The 23,085-nt window shown below is 48.9% G+C and overlaps 2 protein-coding genes and 1 long non-coding RNA gene across 14 annotated transcripts in view; 1 reads left to right on the plus strand and 2 right to left on the minus strand.

The window, feature by feature from the left end:
* The first annotated feature begins 268 nt into the window (after window positions 1–268).
* LOC146424088 (uncharacterized) lies at window positions 269–4,389 on the plus strand. Its single transcript, XM_085043915.1, has 3 exons — window positions 269–369; window positions 2,953–3,031; window positions 3,210–4,389. The coding sequence occupies exons 2-3, from the start codon at window positions 2,980–2,982 to the stop codon at window positions 3,962–3,964; spliced, it is 807 nt and encodes a 268-aa protein (XP_084900041.1). The 5' UTR covers window positions 269–369; window positions 2,953–2,979; the 3' UTR covers window positions 3,965–4,389.
* Window positions 4,229–23,085, minus strand: part of ACTMAP (actin maturation protease) — a 21,593-nt gene continuing 2,736 nt past the window's right edge. Inside the window, exons 2-7 of one of the 12 annotated variants that reach the window (XM_085043918.1) lie at window positions 21,467–21,535; window positions 18,831–18,958; window positions 18,018–18,059; window positions 17,218–17,347; window positions 7,592–7,662; window positions 4,229–4,326 (exon numbers count right to left, since the gene is read on the minus strand). In XM_085043918.1, coding sequence (XP_084900044.1) covers window positions 4,322–4,326; window positions 7,592–7,662; window positions 17,218–17,347; window positions 18,018–18,059; window positions 18,831–18,958; window positions 21,467–21,535 — 445 coding nt within the window. In that variant the 3' untranslated portion in view covers window positions 4,229–4,321. Of the gene's footprint in view, window positions 4,327–4,791; window positions 5,643–5,701; window positions 6,250–6,910; window positions 7,663–16,135; window positions 16,279–16,300; window positions 17,348–17,945; window positions 17,986–18,017; window positions 18,060–18,830; window positions 18,959–21,466; window positions 21,609–23,085 lie in introns of those variants that run through there. The other 11 variants (XM_085043917.1, XM_085043921.1, XM_085043920.1 and 8 more) reach the window with 11 other exon arrangements.
* On the minus strand, window positions 9,560–11,915 carry LOC146424090 (uncharacterized). Its single transcript, XR_014847144.1, has 3 exons — window positions 11,767–11,915; window positions 10,384–11,574; window positions 9,560–10,335 (listed from the first exon to the last, which is right to left on the minus strand). It is a non-coding gene; the product is annotated as an uncharacterized LOC146424090 (long non-coding RNA).

Here is a 23,085-nt window from a genome sequence, read left to right on the forward strand (position 1 = left end):
GTTTCCCTCTCCTTTTCCCCAGGCCGGGCTCCCCCTGTCCCCAGCGCTGGGCTGGCAGCAGCTGAGAGCCCCGCGCTGCCCATGCCGAGCTGTCCCGGCTGCATCCCCGCTCCTCCCGCGGCCTGCGAGCGACTCGGCAACGGCGGAGGAGGAGCAGGGAGGAGGAGGAGCGGGAGAAGGGATTGGGGCAAGGAGGAGAAGGAGGTGGGATTAGGGCGGGGAAGGAGGAGGAGAGACAGAGCGGGAGGAGCGGGAGGAGCAGGGAGGAAGAGGAAGAGGAGGGCCAAAGGAGGATCGGTCAGGAGGCACGCGGTTTGGGTCTCCCTGAATTCGCAGCCCCCCTGGAGCATCGCCGCCCCCATCCCGCAGGTGAGCGGGGAGGGGGAGCTCGCCCCAAATATCCGGGGGGTCCCTGCGTTTGGGGTTTTTGGGGATGTTTGGAGTTTTCGGGACTCCAAAGCCGAGCCGCAGCTGCCCCTCGGGGGGACATGGGGGGTTCCCCGGGAGGTGTTTTTGGGGGTCCCGGTGGCGGTGCGGGCAGAGCCCCGATGGGGGGCAGGGGGATGCGGGTCCCCCCGCGGTGGGGGTTGGGCTCTGCCCGGGCCCTCCAAGCTGTGCCCGGGGCCAGCGGGTGACCGGCGGGGGAGGGGGGGACAGCGGCTTTTGGGGAGCTCCGGGAGCCGCGGCTTGTCTAAGCAGAAGCGCAGGGAGAGGAGAGCGCCAGCAGCCCGGAGCGGGGAATCGGCGAGGGGCAATGCCTGGGATTGCTGGGAGCCCTGGTGGGGGAGTCTGGTGGCTTGGGGGCAGGATGGCCGGGAAAGGGGCTCAGGGCTCCCGGGTCCTGCAAGTGGCTACTCCCAGTAGGAGCCCAGTTGCCAACATTCCCAGCTCCCCCGCCCACCCCCCCGCCCCGCGTGGTTCCAGTTTCCTCCTCACTCCCAGTATGAGCCCAGTCTGTCCCAGTCTGACCCTGGTCACTTCCCCTCACTCCCTCTAGGATCCCTGTTGCTCCCAGTATGAACCCAGTCACTCCCACTCATTCCCTATTATGGTGCAATTTGCCCCCAGCACAGTCCCAGTTGCTTCCAGTTCCTCCCTCTTCTGCCCAATGTGTTCCCAGTTCTCCCAGTTGCCCCTATCATAGTCACAGTCAGTCCCAGTACAATCCCAGTATGAGTCCAGGATGATGCCAGTCTCTCCCAGCAGGGCCCCAGTCACTTCCACTTGCCCCCAGTATGGTCCCAGTTCCCCCCAGCACATTCCCAGTCTTTCCCAGTATGGTCCCAGTCACCACCTGCACGGCCTCAGGCACTCCCAGTATATCCCAGTTGCCCTGAACATCCTCATAGTCATTCCCAGGCACTCCCAGTTACCTCAGCATGGTTCAGTTGCCCCCAGGATTATCCCAGTCACTGCCAGTAGATCCCAGTTGTCACCAGCATGCACCCTGTCATTCCCAGTTGCTCCCAGTGTATCCCCAGTTGGCTCCCAGCATGGGCCTAGTAGCTCCCAGTAAGCCCCAGTCAGAGTCCATTGACACCCACTGTAATCCCAGTATCATTCCAGTTCCTCCCAGTATGATGCCAGTGGCCCCAGTGTGATCCCAGTTGCTCCCTGTCAATGCCAGCATGAGCCCAGTAGCTTCCAGTATGATCCCTGTGTCTCCCTGTCTCTCCCAGTATATCCCAGTTGCCCTCAGCATGCTGCCAGTCATTCCCACTTCCTGCCAGTTGCTTTCAGCATCATTCCAGTTGCCCACAGGCACTCCCAGTCAATCCCAGTATGATTCCAGTCTCTCCAGCATGGGCCCAGCTGCTCCCACTGTGATCCCAGTATGATCCCAGTTGCCCCCAGCATAGTTCCAGCTGTTCCCAGTTCCTCCCAGTGCGATCCCACTTGCCCCCATTGGCTCCTGCTATAGTCCCAGTCCTGCCCAGTGTGGCCCCAGACACTCTCAGTTGCTCCCAGTTGTCCCCAGCATGGTCCCAACTGTTCCCAGTGTGGTTCCAGTCAGCCCAGTATGGTTACAGACATTCCCAGTATATCCCAGTTGCCCTCAGGATGATCCTAGTCATTCCCAGGCACTCCCAGCTGCCCCAGTAAGGTTCTAGTTCCCTCAGAATGATCCCAGTCTTTCCCAGTTACTCCCAGTTGCCCCCAGCATGACCCCAGTTTCAGTCAGTTGCCCAAAGTATGGTCCCAGTTGCTCCCAGTATGATCCCAGTTTCTCCCAATGTGTCCCCAGTTTCCTCCCCACATGGTCCCAGTAAGCCCCAGTCAGGTGATGCAAATGCCCCTCGGGGGGACATTGGGGTGTCCCCAGGAGGTGTTTTTGGGGGTTCCCATGGCGGTGCTGGCAGAGCCCCAGTGGGGGGTGGGGGGATGTGGATCCCCACCGTGGTGGGGGTTGGGCTCTGCCTGGGGTCACGTGGGGACCTTGTGGGACCTAGTGGGGGGTGGGGGACACTGGTTTTGGGGAGTCCTGGGAGAGGCATGGGAGGGGAGAATGGAGAGGGGCAATGGCAGAGCTGGGGAACCCCTGGCAGCATGGTGAGAGAAGAGGGGAGAGGGGATCCCTGGGACCCCCAAACCCATTGACTCCCCTAAGCAGGACCCCAGAGAGAGGAGACCCCCAGAAGCCCAAAGTGGGGAACTTGGAGAGGAGGAACCCCTGGGATTGCTGGGACCTCAGTCAGTCTGGGGAGAGTGGGGATGCTGGAGAGGGGAACCCCCAGTAGACATGGGACCCCTGCAGCCCTGACAGGGGGAAACCCAGAACCCCAGAGCGGAGAGGCCAGAGAGGGAGAACTGCTGGGAGAGTCTTTTTTGGGGCTGAATCCTGGTGGTCTGGAGGTTTTTATGAAGCCCAGAGCCCTGGTGACTTCTAGAGATGAATTGGACAGGGTGACCTTCAAAGCCAAGGTAGTCACTCCTTGTTTTTCCCCAAACCAGGATTTCCCATTCCCAAACCTCAGCTGGATGGAGGAGGAAGCTGCGAGGAAGAGGAAGATGCCCCAGGACCCCCAGGCAGGTGAGGAGGAAGTCACTGCCCCTTTCCCCCTCTCTTCTCCTCCATCTCCCAGCCCAGCATCACCCCTGGCTGCAGGACAGCCCTGCTGCTGTTGGGGGATGGACTGGGGGGATCTCCTTCCCCTTCCCTCTGGCATGGAGGCAAATCCCAAATCCTCTCCTTGTCCTTCCTCCCCCAGGCAGTGAGCTAAGGGTGGAGATCACGGAGGACAAATCCTTGCAGCAGAACCTCGTGGAAGAGGCTGTTTTGAGCAGCTCCATGAGCCAGGAATTGAAGAGGGAGGAAAAGGCCCAGAGATGCTGCATGAGGAGGAGCTGCAAACCCAGCCCAGGGTGCTCTGAGGAGCAAAGAGCCACCCTGAGCCGGGAAGGCAACCAGAGCCTTAATCAGAGTTCAGAACTGCAGGTTCCTGAGCAGCTTCATGATGGGGAGAAGCTCCACCAGTGCTTGGAGTGTGGGAAGAGCTTCAGCTGGAGATCCAACCTGATCCGCCACAAGATGATCCACACTGGGGAGAGACCCTATGAGTGCCTTGAGTGTGGGAAGAGGTTTCAGAGCAGCACCAATCTCCTCCAGCACCAGGTGATTCACACAGACGAGAAGCCTTTCTGCTGCCCCGAGTGCAGGAAGGGCTTCAAACAGAACTCCACCCTCACCACCCACCAGTGCATCCACACTGGGGAGAGACCCTACGAGTGCCCTGAGTGTGGGAAGAGGTTTCTAACCAGCAGCAATCTCCTCCAGCACCAGATGATTCACACAGACGAGAGGCCCTTCCGCTGCCCTGAGTGCAAGAAGGGCTTCAAACAGAACTCCCACCTCATCAGGCACCGGCGCATCCACACAGGGGAGAGACCCTATGAGTGTCCCGAGTGTGGGAAGAGCTTCTCCAGCAGTTCTCACTTGACCAAACACCAACGGAGCCACCGGTAAGGGAAGTCCTGCAAGTGCCCCAAGTGCAGGAAGAGCTTCATGTGCTGCTCCAACTTCATCCCCCATCAGAGGAGCCACACTGGGAAGAGCCCTGGTGACCCTCACTCCCAGTGATCGACACTGCGACCCCACCTGGCTGGTGGCTTCCATGTCCTCCTGATTCCCTGTGGCCACCTGGACAAATGCCGGGGCAGGAACATCCATCAGGACTCAGATTGAGATCGGAAATTCATTGGGAAGAGGTGATTTATTAAATTTACACCCTAAAAAATCTCACCTGCTGTGTAATAGTTTCTTCTGGTGTCATCAGGCAATGCTGGATAATCTTGGAGGTCTTTTCCAATCTAAATTCCTTCTTCATCCTGTCAGAAGAGCCAAAATTGAGGTAAAATAAAGGAAATTAAACAAAGAGATGTAAAGCTGCACCATTTTACTGAGTGACTTGAGGAATTGGGAGTGAATTTGGGGTTCAGGAGGAAATTAATGAGGATTTGGGTGTTCTGGGTCTGCCCAGGCCAGGGAACGGGGTGACAATCTCAGAGCTGTGGTGGCAGAACATGTCCACCTGAGCCCATCTGCTCTTCAGGAATTCTGGTTGTCTGTCCCAGTTCCTGGCCTTGGTCTGTCTTTCGTTTTTTTTATTTTCTTTCTCTCTCTCTCTCTCTCTCTCTTGCTTTCTCGCTCTCTTTCTTTCCGCCTCCCTCCCTCCCCCTCTTCCCTTGTGTCGCCAAAATTCCCCCAGAATCCTCCCCAAAATCTCCCTGAATTCCCACCGAGACCCTCCTAGATCCCCCAAAACCCCAAAAACCACACTGGAGACCCCAGAAAAGGCGTGATTAGTTTTTATTCAGGGAGGGGTCTCCCACCAAAACATCCCAAAATTGCCCTAAAAACCCCAAAATCGCCCCCAAAATGGCACGGATTGAATTAGGTCAGGGTCTGCAGGCAGGCTGAGCAGCACGGTGTGCAGTTAATTAGGGGTTTATGAATTAGGGTTGGGGCTAATTAATTAGGTCTAGCTGAGCAGTACAGCGTGGCCCTGCAGTCCCTCCTTTACCCCACCAGGGGGCAGCACGGGGTCAGTTCAGGGGACTGTCAATTCGGGGCAGGGTAACTAGGAGCAGTTAATTAATTAGGGATTTATTAATTAATGAGGGGTTAATGAGGTCTGGCTGAGCAGCACGGTGCAGCCCTGCAGTCCCTCCTTCACACCAACAGAGGGCAGCATGAGGTTAATTAATTAATTAGGGGTGGCTGAGTAGCTGTGCACAGCATTACAGTCCCTCATTTACAGCACCAGGGGGCAGTATAGAGTTAATTGGGAGTATTGATGAATTAATTAGGTGGGGCCGAGCAGCATGGTGTGGCCCTGCAGTCCCTCCTTTACACCACCAGAGGGCAGCACAGGGTTAATTAGCAATTAATTAATTAGGTCGGGCTGAGCAGCACGGCACGGCCCTGCAGTCCCTCCTTTACACCACCAGAGGGCAGCACGAATCCCCCCGCTCTCCTCCGCGGCTCCAGGCGGAGCAGCTGAGCGTTGCTGAGGCTCAGCGAGCGCAGAGACCAAAGCTGCGGCCGAGGACTCCTGCCCTGCAGAGCCAGCACCAAACAGCGGCGGGAATCGCCGGGAAAGGGTTGGGAATCATCGGGAATGGGTCGGGAATCTCCGGATTGCCTGGGAAAGGGTCGGGAATCATCTGAGGTGATTCGGAAGTCCCTGGAGGTGATTTCACAATCGCCAGATAGTCGGGAAAAGCCGGAAAAGAGTCGAGAGTCATTGGAGGTGATTCGGGAATTTCCGGATTGCCCGGAATCCCCTGAGCAGATTCGGCAATCTCCAGAAGAGAGTCGGGAATCCCCGGAGGTCATTCGGGAATCGCAGGAAAAGAGTCGGGAATCTCCAGAGCCGAGTCGTGAATCATCGGCGCTGATTCGGGAATCTCTGGATTTCCCTGAATCCCCAAATCCAAAGCCCGCAGACCCAAAATTGGATTCCCCCTCCCCAAATTGGGATTCTTCCTCCCCGAATTGGGAATTTCCCTCCCAAAATTGAGATTCCACCTCCCAAAATTGGGAATTTCCCTCCCCAAATCGAGATTTTTCCTCCCCAAATTGGGATTCTTCCTCCATAAATTGGGATTTTTCCTCATCAAAAAGGATCTCCCCCTCCCCAAAAATCTCTCCTCCCCTTTCCTGGGGGGCGTGGAAGAGATTTGGGATTTCCGGATCCCTCTGGAATTTTGGTCCAATTGAGACGTCCGGAGAAATCCCTAAAATCAGCCCTGGAAATGGGGAGAGGGCGTCAGGAGAAACCCCAAAATCTGCCTGAAATTACCCCAATATCTGCCCAAAAATCTGCCTTATATTCAACCCCAAAATTCCCCCAAATTCAATCCCAAATTCCCCTGAATTTCCCCAAAATTCCCCTGAAATTTCTCCCCAAATCCCCCCCAAATTCTCACAAATTTAGCCTGAAATTCCCACCCCCAAATCCCCCCAAAATTTCTCCCACAAATCCCCCCAAAATTCCTGCAAATTTGCCCCGAAGTACCCCTGGAATTCCCCTAAATCCTCCTGAAATTACCAAAAATCTGCCCCAAATTGCCCCCCAAATTACCCCAAATTTCTCCCCAAATTCCCTGAATTTCCCCAAATCCACCCGAATTCCCCCTGAAATTCCCCCAATTTCTCCCTGAAATTTCCCCCAAAATCTGCCAAAATTGACCCCAAATTCCATCCCAAATCCACCCCAAAATCCCCCAAATCCACTACAAATCCACCCAAAATTCCCCTGAATTACCCAAAATTCTCCCCAAACCCACCCCAAATCAATCCTAAATCCACCAAAATCCACCCCAAATTTACCCCAAATCTGCCAAAATCCCCCAAATTCCACCCCAAATCCCCAAAAATCCCCCCAAAATCCACCCCAAATCCCCAAATTCCCCCTAAATCCCCAAAAATCCTTCCCAATTTATCCCCAAAATTCACCCCAAATCCATCCAAAATTCCCCCAGATTACACCCAAAATTCCCCAAATTCCCCAATAGCTTTAATTGGAGTGGTTGGAAGATAATTTGGGGATTTGGGGGGGGGGAATTTGGGATTTTTAAGAGGGAGTTTTGGGGGTTTTGAGCAGAGGATTTTTGGGAATATTTTTGGGGTATTTCGGGGAGAATTTCGGGGTTTTTTAGGGAGGATTTCTGGGGTATTTTTGGGAGGATTTGTGTGTTTTTCAAGGGGAATTTGGGGTGTATTTTGGGGAGGATTTTGGGTTTTATGAGGGAGGATTTTGGGGTATTTTGGGGAAGACTTTGGGGGGTTTTGGATTGGATTTGGGGTTTATTTGTGGGGGATTTTGGGGGCTTTTTTGGGAGTTTTTTCATTGGTTTTTTGGGTTTTTTTGGGTTTTCCATTTCAGGGGTTTTAAGGGTGGATTTTTTGGGGGGTTTTGAGAGTTTTTTTGGTTTGGGTTTCATTTTGTTTGTTTATTGGGGATTTTTTTCTTGGTTGATTTTTTATGGGGATTTTTGTTTGTCCTTTGGGAGCTTTTTAGGGTTTTCCAGTTCAGGTGTTTTTGGGATTTTTGAGGGTATTTTGGGGGATTTCAGGACTTTTCCTTACCATTCAGCAGAGCCCAATGAGCTTTGTGTCCCTGGAGGAACCCAGGGCTGTGATTTCTGTCACCATCATAGCTGGGAGGAGTTAAGGGAAAAACACAATGAAATCCAAAAAAGAAAAGGAGAAAAATCCCAATACCACAAAAATTGGGAGTTTGAGCCCAAAAATGGAGAAACCCCAAAATGAAGAGAAAACCCCCAAAATGGAGAGTTTGACCTCAAAAATGGAGAGTTTGAGTCCAAAAACATGGAGGATTTCCTCAGGGAAAATGGCCATGAGGAGCTGAACCTAATGCACAACCCAGAGCTGATGGACTTGTTGGAAAATATATCAGGTTAAAAATTTTGTATAACTTTAGTCAAAGGTTTTGTTTGTCTTCACCCCCAAAAAAAGGGAATTTTAGGTTACTTTCCAGGGCATTGTTCTGCCAGGTGAGGTCTGATGGACTCAGCATATCAACAGACTGGGAGGAACCCAAAGATAAAGGTAAAAGATAAAGATAGATAAAGGTAAAGGTAAAGGTAAAGGTAAAGGTAAAGGTAAAGGTAAAAGATAAAGGTAAAGGTAAAGGTAACAGATAAAGGTAAAGTAAAGGATAAAGGTAAAGGTAAAGTAAAAGGTAAAAGGTAGGTAAAAGGTAAAGGTAAAAGAAAAAAGGTAAAGGTAAAAGTAAAGGTAAAAGATAAAGGTAAAGGTAAAGGTAAAGATAAAGGTAAAGGTAAAAGATAAAGGTAAAAGATAAAGGTAAAAGGTAAATGTAAAAGTAAAGGTAAAGGTAAAGGTAAAAGTAAAGGGTAAAGGTAAAGGATAAAGGTAAAGATAAAGGCAAAGGTAAAAGGTAAAGGTAAAAGATAAAGGTAAAGGTAAAAGGTAAAGGTAAAAGATAAAGGTAAAGGTAAAAGACAAAGGTAAAAGGAAAAGGTAAAGGTAAAGATAAAGTAACCCAAAGATAAAGGCAATCAGCAGAGCATCAGCAGGACATCAGTGGATATCTAAACCCAAGACCACCTCCAGCAGGGGTGAAGACATCCTGGCCCAGAAAGGAAACTGAAGAACGAAGAATCTAATTAACATCAGAGGCGAGGAGATTCAGATCCAATGAGAAACTGAATACTGGGCGTTTGCTCAACTATAGACCAATGAACACTGACCCAATGCTTTCCTATGTATTTTTACTGTATAAAATATCTGAAAATCAGGTAAAAGCCATGTATCATGGAATGATTCTCTCTGCACAGCTGGGCTATGTGTGGATGAGATGATTTCTGTGGTACATCCTGGCCAGAACAACGTCCTGGTCAGATAATAAAGTAACGCCTTGACTCTCTAACATTAAAAATGTTTTGGAGGGTTTTTGTTTTTCCTGCAGATTCAGTGACAATATGAAAACTTCTACATGTGGCGCCCAAGGTGGGGCAGCAGTGATGGCTTAGATGTGTGAGACTCCACAGCAGCAGAGTGTCTGACAGCGGGAGCAGGAGAGGCGACAGGGACGAGAAAATCTCGGAGCCTGGAAGGTTGAGTCGGCCGCTCAACCCTCTGTGTGGTAAATGAGTGGATAGCGAATGTTGGCTTTTGCAGATATGAATTTAGCATTTAGAAGTGATAAGGTACTGTGTAAAGTAGCACTAGGATAAAATGTAGTTAAATAGAAACAAAGTTAGAGTGAATTATATCTATGTAATAGTTGTAGTATGCTAGAAATGTGGCAAGAAATACATGGAAATAGATGTCTTTTAAACTGATAAGCCACAAAGCCAGAGATCAAGACACCCTGAGGGAATGAAAAGAAACAGACCTCATGCAACCCAGGACATGTGTGATCTACAGTCACACCTCCCTGGGAAGTTGTCAGCCACAGCTTGAATTAGGGCTATAGAAGACTTCAGCCTTCAGCCCTGAGACAAACCAGAAGACCGAGATGTAGCCGGCCTGGCAGAAAGGGGCAAAGATCAAAGAAAAAGAAATGACTGAAATGTAAATAGTGGTTTTTTACTTAATGAACATGTAACAGTTACAGAAAGTACTTCACCGCACATTAAAATGAATAGGGCACGCGACTGAGAATAAGGCGAACCTGCCACTCCTGCCCAGCCGTAAGTCTTTGTTCTCCTAATAAATGTTCAATATTATGTTCCCAAAAATGTCACCTTGTGAATTTGTTTGTATCACTGCAAGGTGAGAGCCGCGATGGAAACAGACGCCGCGGTTCAGCTGCTTGCAGGGATCCTTTCTGAGAGAGGCAGCGAGGTCAGCAAAAGAGACAGAAAGTCTCGTTAAGTGGGCTTGGAAAAAGGGGCGCTGCCTGGACACTTCGCTGGTGTTTAGCCCAGGGAATGGAGAGAAGTTGGAACTTTGCCATGGGAAATTACCATTGATGGAGGGGATGAAGCAAAAGTAGCGAAAAGATTGGGAATGACATGGCGAGCAGTTATTAATGCCTTGAGTGAGATGAGAGCAGAAAGAAAGGTGGCTGCAGCGGCAATCGATGTGCTACGCCCAGGGTGCGAGGGTATGGCGACTGAAACAGCAAAACCAAGGAAAATTGCCTTGTTTTCTGGGGACGGCGACCGAAACAGCAAAACCAAGCAAAATCACCTCGATTTTTGGGGACAGCAACAGAAACAGCAAAACCAGGATTTTCGGGGTCGGCCGGCTGCTGCCAGTGAAAGGGATGACTGTCCGCCAGTGTCCTCAGTAACTGAGATATTGAGGACAAGAGGAGGAAGTGACAGCCCTGCAGCCGCCTCTGCCACTGCCACCACAAAAAGCAGAAGTGACAGCCCTGCAGCCACCTCTGCCATTGCCACCAGTACGGAAGTGCCACCATCACCCAGTGCAGGAGAAGTCACGCCCAAGGAGCAGAGTACTGAAGGTGGAGCGAGCTGTCGACCCAAGAGGTCGTCTGCGCCCTCGGGATCCAACTCGAGTGAGTCAGCTGGTAGATCAACCACGGGTGACCGGAGGAAAGGCAGTGACTCAGTAGAACAAATGCTCTAAAACATGATAAGTAAGCTTGAAGACCTCACAGTGGAGCACAGAAAGTCGTGCAGTGTTGCTGCTGAGCCTCGAGCCTCAGGATCCTGGTGGAGCAGCCAGCGCCCAGAGTCAATACCTGCTGCTCCTGTCCGTCAACTTCACAGCCTCCAAAGCCTACCAGAACGACAATGCCCTTGTGCTAGCGCGCCCCCAGCACCGATCAGACCCGCTGAGCTGAGCCAGGAAAACCCCATAGCCCAGCGATGGTCAGGAGTAATCCCTGGTGTGATTACTGAAGGAGAATTGGCAAAGTGCAAACATGCTGGCTCTCCCTGTGGAGGTGGTTGGTGATCAAGCCTCCTGGAAGGCTCATGACTGGAAGCTCCTCAACCAGGTGAAACACATAGTCTCCATTTTTGGATCAAAATCCGAGGCAGCCCAGAGCATGATTAAATATGTCTTCACCACCTCCACTACGAGCGCAACAGATTGCTGAAACTTTGCCGGTCTCTTGCTGACCCCCGTGCAATACCTTATATGGGAAATGTTGTGTAAGAAATTGGCAACCAAAGAGGCCAACAACCCCCGAGATCCGAACACAGACCCTCTTTACGGCGTCACCATCAATATGATTTGGGGAGAAGGGCAATTTGCCACCACAGATGTTCAATTGACTTTCCCCACCATCCTCCATCAACTCACCCAAACGTTGGCGCATCAGGCAATATATGAAATGCAGATGGACAACGTGCTCCAGCTTTTGCTGCCATTAAACAAGGGGTTACTGAACTGTACAATGCATTTATCAACAGGCTGAGCCAAGCTGTGAAGCAACATGCTGAAATGCCGTCGGAAATGCAAGGTGATCTGTTTTGAACATTAGCCTTTGAAAATGCTAATGCAAAGACAAAGGCTGTATTGGTTAATGCCCCTCAAGGCTGCCCTGTGGATGAGCTGTTGGTACAAGCCATGCAAGCGGAACAGCACTCTGTTGTTGCGATGATCGCCTCTGCCATCCAGGGTGCTGAACAGCACTGTCATGTCACGATAATCGCCTCTGCCATCCAGGGTGCTGAACAGCACTGTCATGTCACGATAATCGCCTCTGCCATCCAGGGTGCTGAACAGCACTGTCATGTCACAATAATCACCTCTGCCATCCAGGGTGCTGAACAGCACTGTCATGTCACGATAATCACCTCTGCCATCCAGGGTGCCGTGTGTGGCAGAACATTTTCCCCCCTTCTCTCTCTCCCTGCTCACTCGCAGAAGATGGATAGCTCAGATTAGGTTAACAGCCTAAAGCAGGGCTATCTGATGGTGCCTGAAAGTCTGAAAAAACCACTACCCTGTGTGGCTAGCACAGGTCTTTCTTGTGAGAACATTTTGCTGTGTTTTATAAACAAAGATAAACTTTGGATGTTTTTGCAAACAAGGTCTCGAGATTTGGGCAGTTCAGGCCTGGCCAATTAGGCCTAGGGGGAGGTTTTTGACTGACCAATCTGGGTGACCTGTGAAAAGTCTATATATATGGAAATCAAAATAATAAAGCTCTCTTTTCTTGCCTGAGAACCTGGGTTTCTACTTCTCTGCTAGCAGCTCAACAGCAACAACCCTGTGGAATGTAGAGAGAATGTGGGAAATTTTTAGTGACCCACTCGGCATATTCTTATCCTATAAAACACACATGAAATCTCAGAAAAAGTAGAAGCTTTTCTACATGGACACTGAGCGTGAGGAAAGCCTCTCCTCAGAGTCTGGACGCAGCTCTGTGGTAACTCCTTGCAAGGTTGAGGGAGGATTCTAATGCATCCCAGCACCAAAATAGGATTTTGGTAAGATCATTGGTTTCCTAAATTGTATTCTTCTTTGCTAGCCATAACAACATTAATAGGTACCTTTTAAGTGCGCTATTGTGTTTAGTCTGCCTATTTTGGTCAACATATATATATATGTTTGTTTAGCTATGAGTAGCTTTTCATGTACTGTGCAGTAATAAGTTGTCTGGTTCTTTGCTCTGTTCTCTCTTGTGTCTAATAAACAGTAATCGAGTTTATATTAGACCTAAATCGGCCATCAATATAAGGACTTGTGAGTGAGACTGGGTTTTGGGGTGCTGCTCGCTCTGAATAGGTTTGATCACTAGTTGTCATAGGCCTAGGCAGCTGGTAAAATCTATCCACCCTCTGTCTCCACTCGTAACACCGTGCAAGGCACCATGGAACAGCAAACCAAGGTGATCGCGGCAGCCTTGCACAAGGGCACGGTGAAAGGGTCGAGGAGGACACAGAGAGGCGTGGAAGGGCTCGCCTGCTATGGGTGTGGAGAAGCGGGTCACACGTGAAAAGGCTGTCAAAGGGCTGTATGGTGCCATAAGTGTAATGTCGACAATCACTCCACGTTAGTGTGCCGGAAATCGGGAAACGGGAAGAAGAGCCGAAGGAGGGGCATCACGCCAAGACACAAGTCAATGCCCTGGCTCCGGAGTTCCCGACAGGTTCTTACTTCGCCACAAACCCACAGCCTGGTTCAGCCTGGGATTCGATGTGGAAACCACAGTAGATGTAATTCTCACTGATTTGAGAGTATCCCTCATTCCCACAAACGCTAATGGACCTCTTTTCAATGAGGACTCTCGCACTGGGAGCTCCTGCTCGGGCGATCCTCCGCCAGGAAACTAGGCTGAATTGTTTTGCCCAGAGTCACCTATCCCGACTACACTGGTTAATATTAAAATCATGGCCTACACTCTGTTTCCCCCAGTGCATATCCCAGCAGGAAGTAAAATCGCCCAAATTGTCGCGCTGTCCAACGAGCAGCCCAGCTGTAGCAGCGCCCAGCCTGTGGGATGGTCACTCGAGGGTCCGGAGGTTTCAGATCCACAGCTCCCGTGGTGATGTTTAGCTGCAATCAAGGCCCACGCAGAAGATCCTGTTGTCTGCTGGCGCCAAGACCATTGAACTTTGTCCCCTGTTGGACACAGGAGCTGATGTCACCATTATTAAATGGCCTAATCAATGGCCACTCCAACAGGCCACGACTCAAGTCCTAGGGTTTAGAAGCACAAAAGCTCCTCTATTGAGTATATTCCCCATCCAATTCCGATTTCCAAGTCCTAGGGGTCGGAGGTGCAAAAGCTCCTCTGCTGCAGCGGATTAGCCCTATATAACACCCTGCCTTTATTAAATTTATGATTTCTGTTCCGGATTATTCCCCCAGTGAAACATTCCATTGGTTAAAAACTGTGTACCTTCCCTTGCAATACTGTTATTGGTTTGTAACCTTGCCCTTCTCCCTCAGACCCTTCCTAATTGACCCTCCGGGGCTGGGCACGCCCTGTTCCCTCCCCCTTTTAATGTTGTGCAAGTCCCGAGTTTGGGGCTTCTGGGCTTTGGATTCCGGGCACCCCGGTCCTTTCCTTCATTCTCCGCCCTGCAAGCCCCCACAGCGTTCCTACAATAAACCTACTGGAATCCCAAACACAGAAGCCTACGCCTCTTTCATCTTTACCACTTTCCTAACAGGCTACCGTTTCCCCCGGGCGAAGCACCCGGCGGTGTGCGTCACAGCCACGACACTCCCGGGCAGTGTTCAGCGTAACCAGTGGCCTTTTTGTTGCTGCTTTTGGCGGCCGGCAGCTTTTCGGGAGACTAAGCAGTACTCCTCTATTGAGTAGATTCCCCATCCAATTCTGATTTCAAAGTCCTAGGGGTCAGAGTCACTAAAGCTCCCCTATTGAGTAGATTCCCTATCCAATTCCGATTTCCAAGTCCTAGGGAAAGCTCCTCTATTGAGTAGATTCCCCATCCAACTCTGATTTCAGGAAGGACAGTGTGTCACAGTACACCCATAGGTGATGTCCCTGCCGAACTGGCTGGAAGGACTAATAGGTTGGGATATCCTCTCACAAATCAGGACAGTTATCAGCACCAAACCTGCAGATTTGTCCTAAAGGCCACTGATGGGTAGCCGCCTGTGGCAAGACATTTCCCCCCTTCTCTCTCTCCCTAGTCAGTCACAGGAGATGGATGGCTCAGATTAGGTTGACAACCTAACCAGGGTTATCTGATGGCGCCCAAAAGTCTAAGGTGGAATGAAGAGAGAATGTGAAAAAGTTTTAGTGACCACAAAGCCACACTTTTCTTATCCTGTAAAACACACATGAAATCTCAGAAAAGGTAGAAGCGTTTCTACATGGACACTGAGTGTGAGGAAAGCCTCTCCCCAGAGTCTGGATGCAGCTCTGTGGTAACTTCTTGCAAGGTTGAGGGAGGATTCTAATGTATCCCAGCACCAAAATTGGATTTTGGTAAGTTCATTGCTTTCCTAAATTCTATTATTCTGGCTAACTTATAGGTACCTTTCTTAACTTGCATTTCAGCTGAAACTTGCATTTCTAACTATTTTTGTAGTTCAAGCAAGCATTTACCCCATAACTGCATTTTCACGATAACATTTTTGCAATTATGCATTCATTGTGTGTGTATGTATGTCAATCTGTTGTATGTTTGTATGTTTGTTATTTTCTGTGTCTAATAAATGGTATTTTACATCATATTAGACTAACTGGCCGAATATCAAAGAACCTTGCGGACGGGACCGAGCCTTGGGGTGCTAGCTACCCTAATCTGTCGCCAGAGACCTGCAAACTGCAGAAACTCCTCAGGCTCCTGTCTCTCATGCAGACACGCCATGCTCCCCAGCTGGGACAAACACAGACCTACTGCATCGCTATTGGAGCTGCGGAGTCACTCCGCGCCACAGCGCCACCTGCAGCCTCCCGGCCGTCATTGCACCTGCCCTGCCCGGCCTGGAGCTCGACAGCGCCCCTGCTGGCTGTGACTGGCATTGCACCACACGGGAAAGTGCTCGGCAGCTCAAAGGACATCTGCTGCTGGTTTCTGGTTTTGTTTGTTTTGTTATTCTTGTTATTGCTTGTTTATAGATACTAGTAAAGAACTGTTATTCCTTTTCCCATACCTTTGCCTGAAAGCCCTTGATTCCAAAGTTAAAATAATTCAGAGGGAAGGGAGATCACATTCTCTGTCCTAAGGGAGGTTCCAACTCTCCTAGCAGCACCTGTCTTTCAAACCAAGACACCGGGTGCTGCAGCCAGTGTGGTCACAGTTTTGAGATACCCTGATCTATCGTTATATGGACAACATCCTTTTTGCCCGACAAACAGGAATTCCTGCAGAGCAGCTCCAGCACATTACTGCGACAGCACAGCTTCTTTCCCACGGGAATTCTTCCCTCCTTCTACTAAAGTTTACTAAACACAGATACAAATTCCATGTTATTCAGACTGGCTTTGGAAACAGGCAGCCAAACGCCTGGGCCAATCAATCCTGGGGGTGGATGATTGTCAGCCAACCCCAACAGCCTTCTCACGTGTGTATAAAATCTATTATTAATTAAATAATTCACTCAGCGTTCTCTCACCGTTCTCTCCTTGTGCTGATTCACTCTGCTGTGAGCTCAACAGCGACACATCACCTCCCTGCTGCCATCAAAAGGTCTAACAGTAACCCCGAAGAAGATCAAAGATCAGCCCTGGGAATAGCTGGGTGCAATTGTAATTGTAATTTTACTTATTATTCATAAATATCCAATTTGTAATTGGATAATTACAAATGCCCAAATCCGTCCATAAAAGTACAGCTGTACAAAGAGATAGCCACCCTTTGGGATGCCCGGAAGTCATTAGGAGACTAATAATAATAACAATAATAATAAAAATAATTAGGAGACTTAATAATAATAACGGGAATAATAATAATAATAGTAAAGAGAAGAATAATAGTAAGAGGTTGGCATGATGAATGAAGATTTAGCTCCTCTCTTACTGTGGCTGCAAGGAACTGATGGCCAAGAAAAAAGGAGATGAGGCACAAAAGACATGAAGACACAAAAACAGAGAAAAGCCATGGAAATGGATAGTTTGAGCCCAAAAATGGATGGAAAAGCACCATAGAGTGGAGAGTTTGAGCCCAAAAATGGAGAAAGAAACCCCAAAAATGGGGAAAGAAACCCCAAAAGATTGGAGAGTTTCTGACCAAAAATGGAGAGAAACCCCAAAAATAGAAATCCAAAAATAGAGAGTTTTTGGGGTCAAACTCCCTGACCCTAAATAGAGGAAAATCACGAAAATTGATAGTTTGAGCCCAAAAATGGACAGAAAACCACAAAAAAGTGGAGTTTGAGCCAAAAAATGGAGAAAGAAACCCCCAAAATGGATAGAAATCCCAAAAATAGAAATCTAAAAATACTTTGACCCCAAAAAGCTCCCTTATGCTAAATCAGCTCCCCAAACTCCAAAATTCCAACCCAAATCCCATAAAATCCTACAAAGCTTGCATAAAATCCTGAAAAATCCAGGAAATCCCAGAAAATCTTATAAAATGCTATAAGCTTCCATGAAATCTTATAAAATCCCAAAAATCCCTACAAAACCCCACAAAATCCTATAAAACCCCATAAAACACCACAAAACCCCACAAAAATCCCTGCAAAATCCCCTAAATTGCCACTAAATCCCACTAAACCACATAAAATCCCATAAAATTTCATAAAATCCTAAAAATTCCATAATAAAAATTCCCAAATTCCACCAAATCCCATAAATCCCATAAATTCCCCTAAAAGGATACGGGACGAGCACAGGATTTCCGGCCATGAGATGTTTTAGGATTTTCTCTCTGTTTTTTCCCTCCAATCCTCCCTGCAGAATTTCAGCTCTGCAAGAAATCAACTCCTGCGCCAGAGAGGCCATGGCTGTGGCTGGGAACCAAAAACCCACAAAATTACCCCAAAATCGACCCCAAAACCACAAAAAACCTCAAAACCCCCAAAACCAACAAAAATTAACCCAAAATTGACCCCAAATATGAACTCAGAAACCCCAAAAGCCTAAAAAACCCCAAAGAAAATGACACCAGAAACCCCAAAAACCCCAAAAATGACCTCAAAAGTGAACTCAGAAACCCCAGAAACCCAAAAAGCAAAAAAAAACCCAAAAATGACACCAGAAACCCAAAAATTTACCCAAAAAACCCCAAAAATGACTCCAAAAGTGAACTCAGAAACCCCAAAAATGAACTCAGAAATCCCAAAAACCCCAAAAATGGAACCAAAACCTCCAAAAATGCACACAAAAGCCGTCAAATTACCCCAAAATTAATTCAGAAACCCCAAAAACCCCCCAAAAATTGACCCAAAACCCAAAAAATTACCCACAAAACCCCAAAAATTAACCGAAAAGTGAACTCAGAAACCCCAGAAACCCTAAACCCAAAAAATACAAAGAAAATGACACCAGAAACCCCAAAAACCAAAAAAATTACCCCAAAAATCCCACAAAAATTACCCCAAAAATGACCTCAGAAACTCCAAAATCCCAAAAACCCCAAAAAATTACCCTAAAAATGCCAAAAATGGTCACCAAAATGACCTCCAAAATCCCCAAAATGACCCCAAAACTCCCTAAAGTGACCTAAAAATGAAAAAAAATGGTCCCCAAGTGACTGTAATAATCCTAAAATGGCCCCAAAAGCCCTATAATGACCCCCCCAAATCAAGAAACTGTTCCCAAAACCCTCAAAAATTACCCCAAGAATTGCAAAACTGACCCCAAAAAACCCAAATTCCACCCCAAACCCTCCCAGGTGAGACCCCAGACCCAAATCCACCCTAAATCTGTGAAATTGCACCCAAATCCCCCCAATCCCATCCCAAATCCCCCAAATTCACCCAAATTTACCCAAAATCCCCAAATTCCTCACCTGAGAACATCTCGCCATGGTTGGTCAATCCCTTTGCTCTCGCAGTGTCCAGCAGAACCCCCAGAGCCAAATTCACCCCCAAATCCACCCCAAATCAGTGAAATTCACCCCAAATCCCCCAAATTCCAACCCAAATTGACCCAAATTTTCCCAAAATCCCCAAATTCTTCCCAAATTCCTCACCTGAGAACATCTTGCTGTGGTTGGTGAATCACTTTGCTCTTGCAGTGTCCAGCAGAACCCCCAGAGCTAAATATCCCCTAATTCACCCCAAGTCCACCCAACATCCCCCAAATTCCACCCCAAGTGCCCAAAATTTACCCCAAAATTCCTGAAAATCCTCAGCTGAGAACATCTCACCGTGGCTGCCGAACCCCCTGGCCCTGGCAGTGTCCAGCAGAACCTCCAGAGCCAAATACCCCAAATTCACCCCAAATCCCAAAAATTTACCCTAAATCCTCCAGGTGAGACCCCAGACTCACCTGAGAACATCTCGCCATGGTTGCTGAACCCCCTGGCCCTGGCAGTGTCCAGCAGAACCTCCAGAGCCAGTTGGGCTCCGCGGGGAAACAGCATGGAGGAAGCCATGGCGAGAGCGACCAGACCGCACCTGAGAGACAGGTGAGTGACAAGTGAGACACACCTGAGTGACAGCTGAGTGACACAGCCATGGCGAGAGTGACCAGTCCGCACCTGGGACAGGTGAGAGATACACCTGAGAGACCTGAGTGACAGGTGAGACAGCCATGGAGAGAGCGACCAGAGCACACCTGAGAGCCAGGTGAGTCAAGCAAGTGATAGGTGAGTGAAACATCTGGGTAGCTGAGACACAGGTGAGACACAACTGGGACAGGTGAGAGAGACCTGAGTGACAGCTGAGAGACACCTCGGACACACCTGGACAAGTGAAAGACAAGTGAGACACCTCAGTGACACCTGCGACAGGTGAGAGTGGTAAGAGACACACATGGGACAGGTGAGACAGAATGAGAGTGACAGGTGAGTGACAGATGAGACAGGTGACAGAAACACCTGAGACACCTGAGTGACACCTCAGGGACACCTGAGAAGGTGAGACACAGGTGAGCGAAACACCTGGGACAGGTGAGAGACACACCTGAATGATACCTGGGACAGGTCAGAGACAGGTGACAGAGAGGTGAGGAACACACCTGGGCGGGTGAGACAGACAGGTGAGACACACACTTGGGACAGGTGAGTGACACACTTGAGTGACACCTGAGTGACACCTGGGACAGGTGAGACACACCTGAATGACACCTGAGTGACACCTGACACCCGGGACAGGTGAGTGACACACGTGGGACAGGTGAGTGACACACATGGGACAGGTGAGTGACACACTTGAATGACACCTGGGACAGGTGAGACAGGTGAGCGACACACCTGGGACACCTGAGTGACACCTGGGACAGGTGAGAGACACACTTGAGTGACACCTGAGTGACACCTGGGACACCTGAGTAACACCTGGGACAGGTGACAGACACACCTGAGTGACACCTGGGACAGGTGAGACAGGTGAGTGACACACCTGGGACACCTGAGTGACACCTGGGCAGGTGAGAGACACACCTGAGTGACACCTGAGTGACACCAGGAACAGGTGAGAGACTGTCGGAGGTTGGGAGCATTGGAATTTTTTCTCCATCCCTGTTGCTAAGCAACAAATAGCTGGGTGATTAGAACGATCAACTCTTTTGTAAGAGACAAAAGGGTGTGCTAGGTGGGGCAGGAAAAGGAGGCAGCCGGCGTTTTTGGGACTGGCTCTCTCGTTGTCCGGACACCGGAGTAGAGGCTGCTCTTTGCTTCTGGCTGGGACCTCAAGAGATCCAACTGTGCTCTGCTTCTTTCTCCTCTTAGCTAAGTGAGCTTTGATTTAACCTCTTTCTCACTGCGAGCGCACGCTTTCCCCAGCTCCGTTTTCTCGCAGCAGCTGCCGGGAGCCCCGCTTTGCCGCACGAGACCGCGGCATCTGCCGTGACTGCGCAGTCCTTGCTACCTCGCTGGCTAGCCGGGGAGAGGCAGCCCCCTTGCCCCTGCCGCCCTGCTCGTCGCTCCGAGCTGCCTGCCTGCTCTTCAGCCTGTCCGCCATCACCAGCTGCGGCAGGCTGACCTGACCCTGCGCCACAGCGCCACCTGCAGCCGCTCGGGAGTCATCGCACCTGCCCTGCCCGGCCGGGAGCTCAACAGCGCCCCTGCTGCTTGCAACCGTGATTGCACCACACGGGAGAAGGCTTGGCAGCTCCCAAGTTACCTGCTATTGGTTTCTGGTTCTAGTTGTGGTTGCTATTATTGTTATTGTTTGTTTATAGATACTAGTAAAGAACTGATACTCCTTTTTTCCCATACCTTTGCCCGAAAGCCCTTGATTTACAAAATTAAAATAATTCACAGGGAGGGGAAATCACATTCTCTGTCCTAAGGGAGGGTTCGACCTCTCTTAGCAGACACCTGTGTTTCAAACCAAGACAGAGACACACCTGAGCGACACACCTGAGTGACACCTGGGACAGGTGAGACAGATGAGTGACACACCTGGGACACCTGAGTGACACCTGGACAGGTGAGAGACAGGTGAGGCAGACAGACAGACAGACAGACAGACAGGTGGAACTCACCTGGGACACACCTGAGGACCCCAACCCCCACACAATCATCCCAAAACGACAGAAAACCCCAAAATGTCCCCAAAAACCTCCAAAATAACCTGTAAACGCTCCCAAAATGACCCCTAAACAACACAGAAAACCCCCCAAAAAAGTCCTTAAAAACAAAAAAAATAGCCCCAAAACAATATAAGCCCCCCCAAAATTACTCCCGAGAATGACCTCAAAACACCCCAAAAATGTCCCCAAAAAAACCCAAAAATGTCCCCAAAATGACACAAAAAACCCCAAAAAGAACCCCATAAACCCCCAAAAATTATGCAAAAGAATTCCCCCAAAATTCCCCCAAAAATGACACCAAAAACACCAAAGTGACACCAAATATACCCAAAATGACCCAAAAAAATCCCCAAACCCCAAGAAGTGAGCCCAACCCCCCGAAAATTCCAAAATCGCAGGAAATTGCCCCAAAATCGCCAAACACTCACTGTGGTCCATCCTGGATCAGCGGTGGCACGGGGCGATGCCAAAGCAGCCACTGCAGGGGAGCCTGGAAACTGAGACACCAAAAACACCCAAATTCACCCCAAAATCACCGGAATCAGAACCAAAATCCACCCCGAAATCACCCTGAAAAAATCCCAAAATTTGCATTAAGATTGGCAACAAAATCACCCCAAAACCACTGAAACTGATACCAAAATCCACTGCAAAATCACCCCGAAAATCCCAAAATTGGAACCAAAATCCACCCAAAAAATCCCAAAATGACCTCAAAAGCTGGGATTTTCAGAACTCCACAATGACACCAAAATTACCCCAAAACCCCCCAAATGACCCCATAATTACCCCAAATGACCCCAAAACACAGTGACCCCAAAGTGGCCCCAAAATGACCCCAAAAACCTGGGATTGGCAAAACCTCACAGTAACCCCAGAAATCCCCAAAATTATCCCAAAAATTACCCAAAATATGACTCCAAAATTATCCCAAAGTGACCCCAAAATTACCCCAAAAACTCCACAATGACCCTGAAAAAATCCCGAAATCTGCATTAAAAGTGACACAAAAAAACCAATAATGGCCTTAAAAACCCTGAAATTGGCAGCAAAATCACCCCAAAATCATTGAGATTGGAATCAAAATCAACCCCAAAATGACCCCAAAAACCCCAAAATCGGCAACAAAATCAGCACCAAAAACCCACAAAACACCCTGAAAAAATCCCAAAATTGGCATTGAAATCGACGGAAAAAACCTCTGAAATTGAAACCAAAATCCACCCCAAAAATACCCAAATTAGAACCAAAATCCACCCCAAAATCACCCTGAAAAAAATCCCAAAATTGGCCTTGAAATTGATGGAGAAAACCTCTGAAATTGAAAGCAAAATCCACCCCAAACCCGCCTAAATTAGAACCAAAATCACCCTGAAAAAAAAATCCCAAAATTGGCACTAAAATCAGCAACAAAATCCCCAAAATTGGAACCGAAATCAGCAACAAAATCACCCCAAAAAACCCCGAAACTGGAAACAAAGTGGGCATCGAAACTGACCCCAGAAACCCCAAATCAGCACCAAAATTAACCCCAAAATGATCCCAAAACACTTCAGAAAACCCCCCAAATCAGCACCAAAATTGGCAACAAAATCCCGGAAATTGGCATCAAAATTGACCCCAAAATGCACCCAAAACACCCCAAAAATCCCAAAATTGGAACCAAAATCCACCCCTAAAATCATCCCGAAAAATCCCAAAATTGGCATTAAAATTGACCCCAAAAAACCCCAAAATCAGAAACAAAATCAACACCAAAAAGCCCTAAATTGGAACCAAAATCGACCCCAAAATGCACCCAAAACCATCCCAAAAATCCTGAAATTGGAACCTAAATCCACCCCAAAAATACCCAAATTGGAACCAAAATCACCTCAAAAACGCCAAAATTGGAACCAAAATCGGCACCAAAAATCCTGAAACCAGCACCAAAATCAACCCCAAAATCTACCCCAAAATGACCACAAAAAACCACCAAAATTGACCTCAAAATCCCCCAAAATCAGCATCCAAATGACACCAAAAATCTGGGATTGCCAGCACTCCA

The sequence above is a fragment of the Lichenostomus cassidix genome, unplaced genomic scaffold (genome assembly GCF_008360975.1).
Source record: "Lichenostomus cassidix isolate B80296 unplaced genomic scaffold, HeHo_3.0 HiC_scaffold_42, whole genome shotgun sequence".
NCBI classification, from domain to species: Eukaryota; Metazoa; Chordata; class Aves; order Passeriformes; family Meliphagidae; genus Lichenostomus; species Lichenostomus cassidix.

Bases quoted from the DNA above. Each gene is read 5' to 3' on its own strand.
- LOC146424088 (XM_085043915.1), top strand. From the start codon at position 2,980: ATGGAGGAGGAAGCTGCGAGGAAGAGGAAGATGCCCCAGGACCCCCAG. The intron at 3,032-3,209 runs GTGAGGAGGAAG...TTCCTCCCCCAG, and splicing joins GCCCCAGGACCCCCAGGCAG to GCAGTGAGCTAAGGGTGGAG.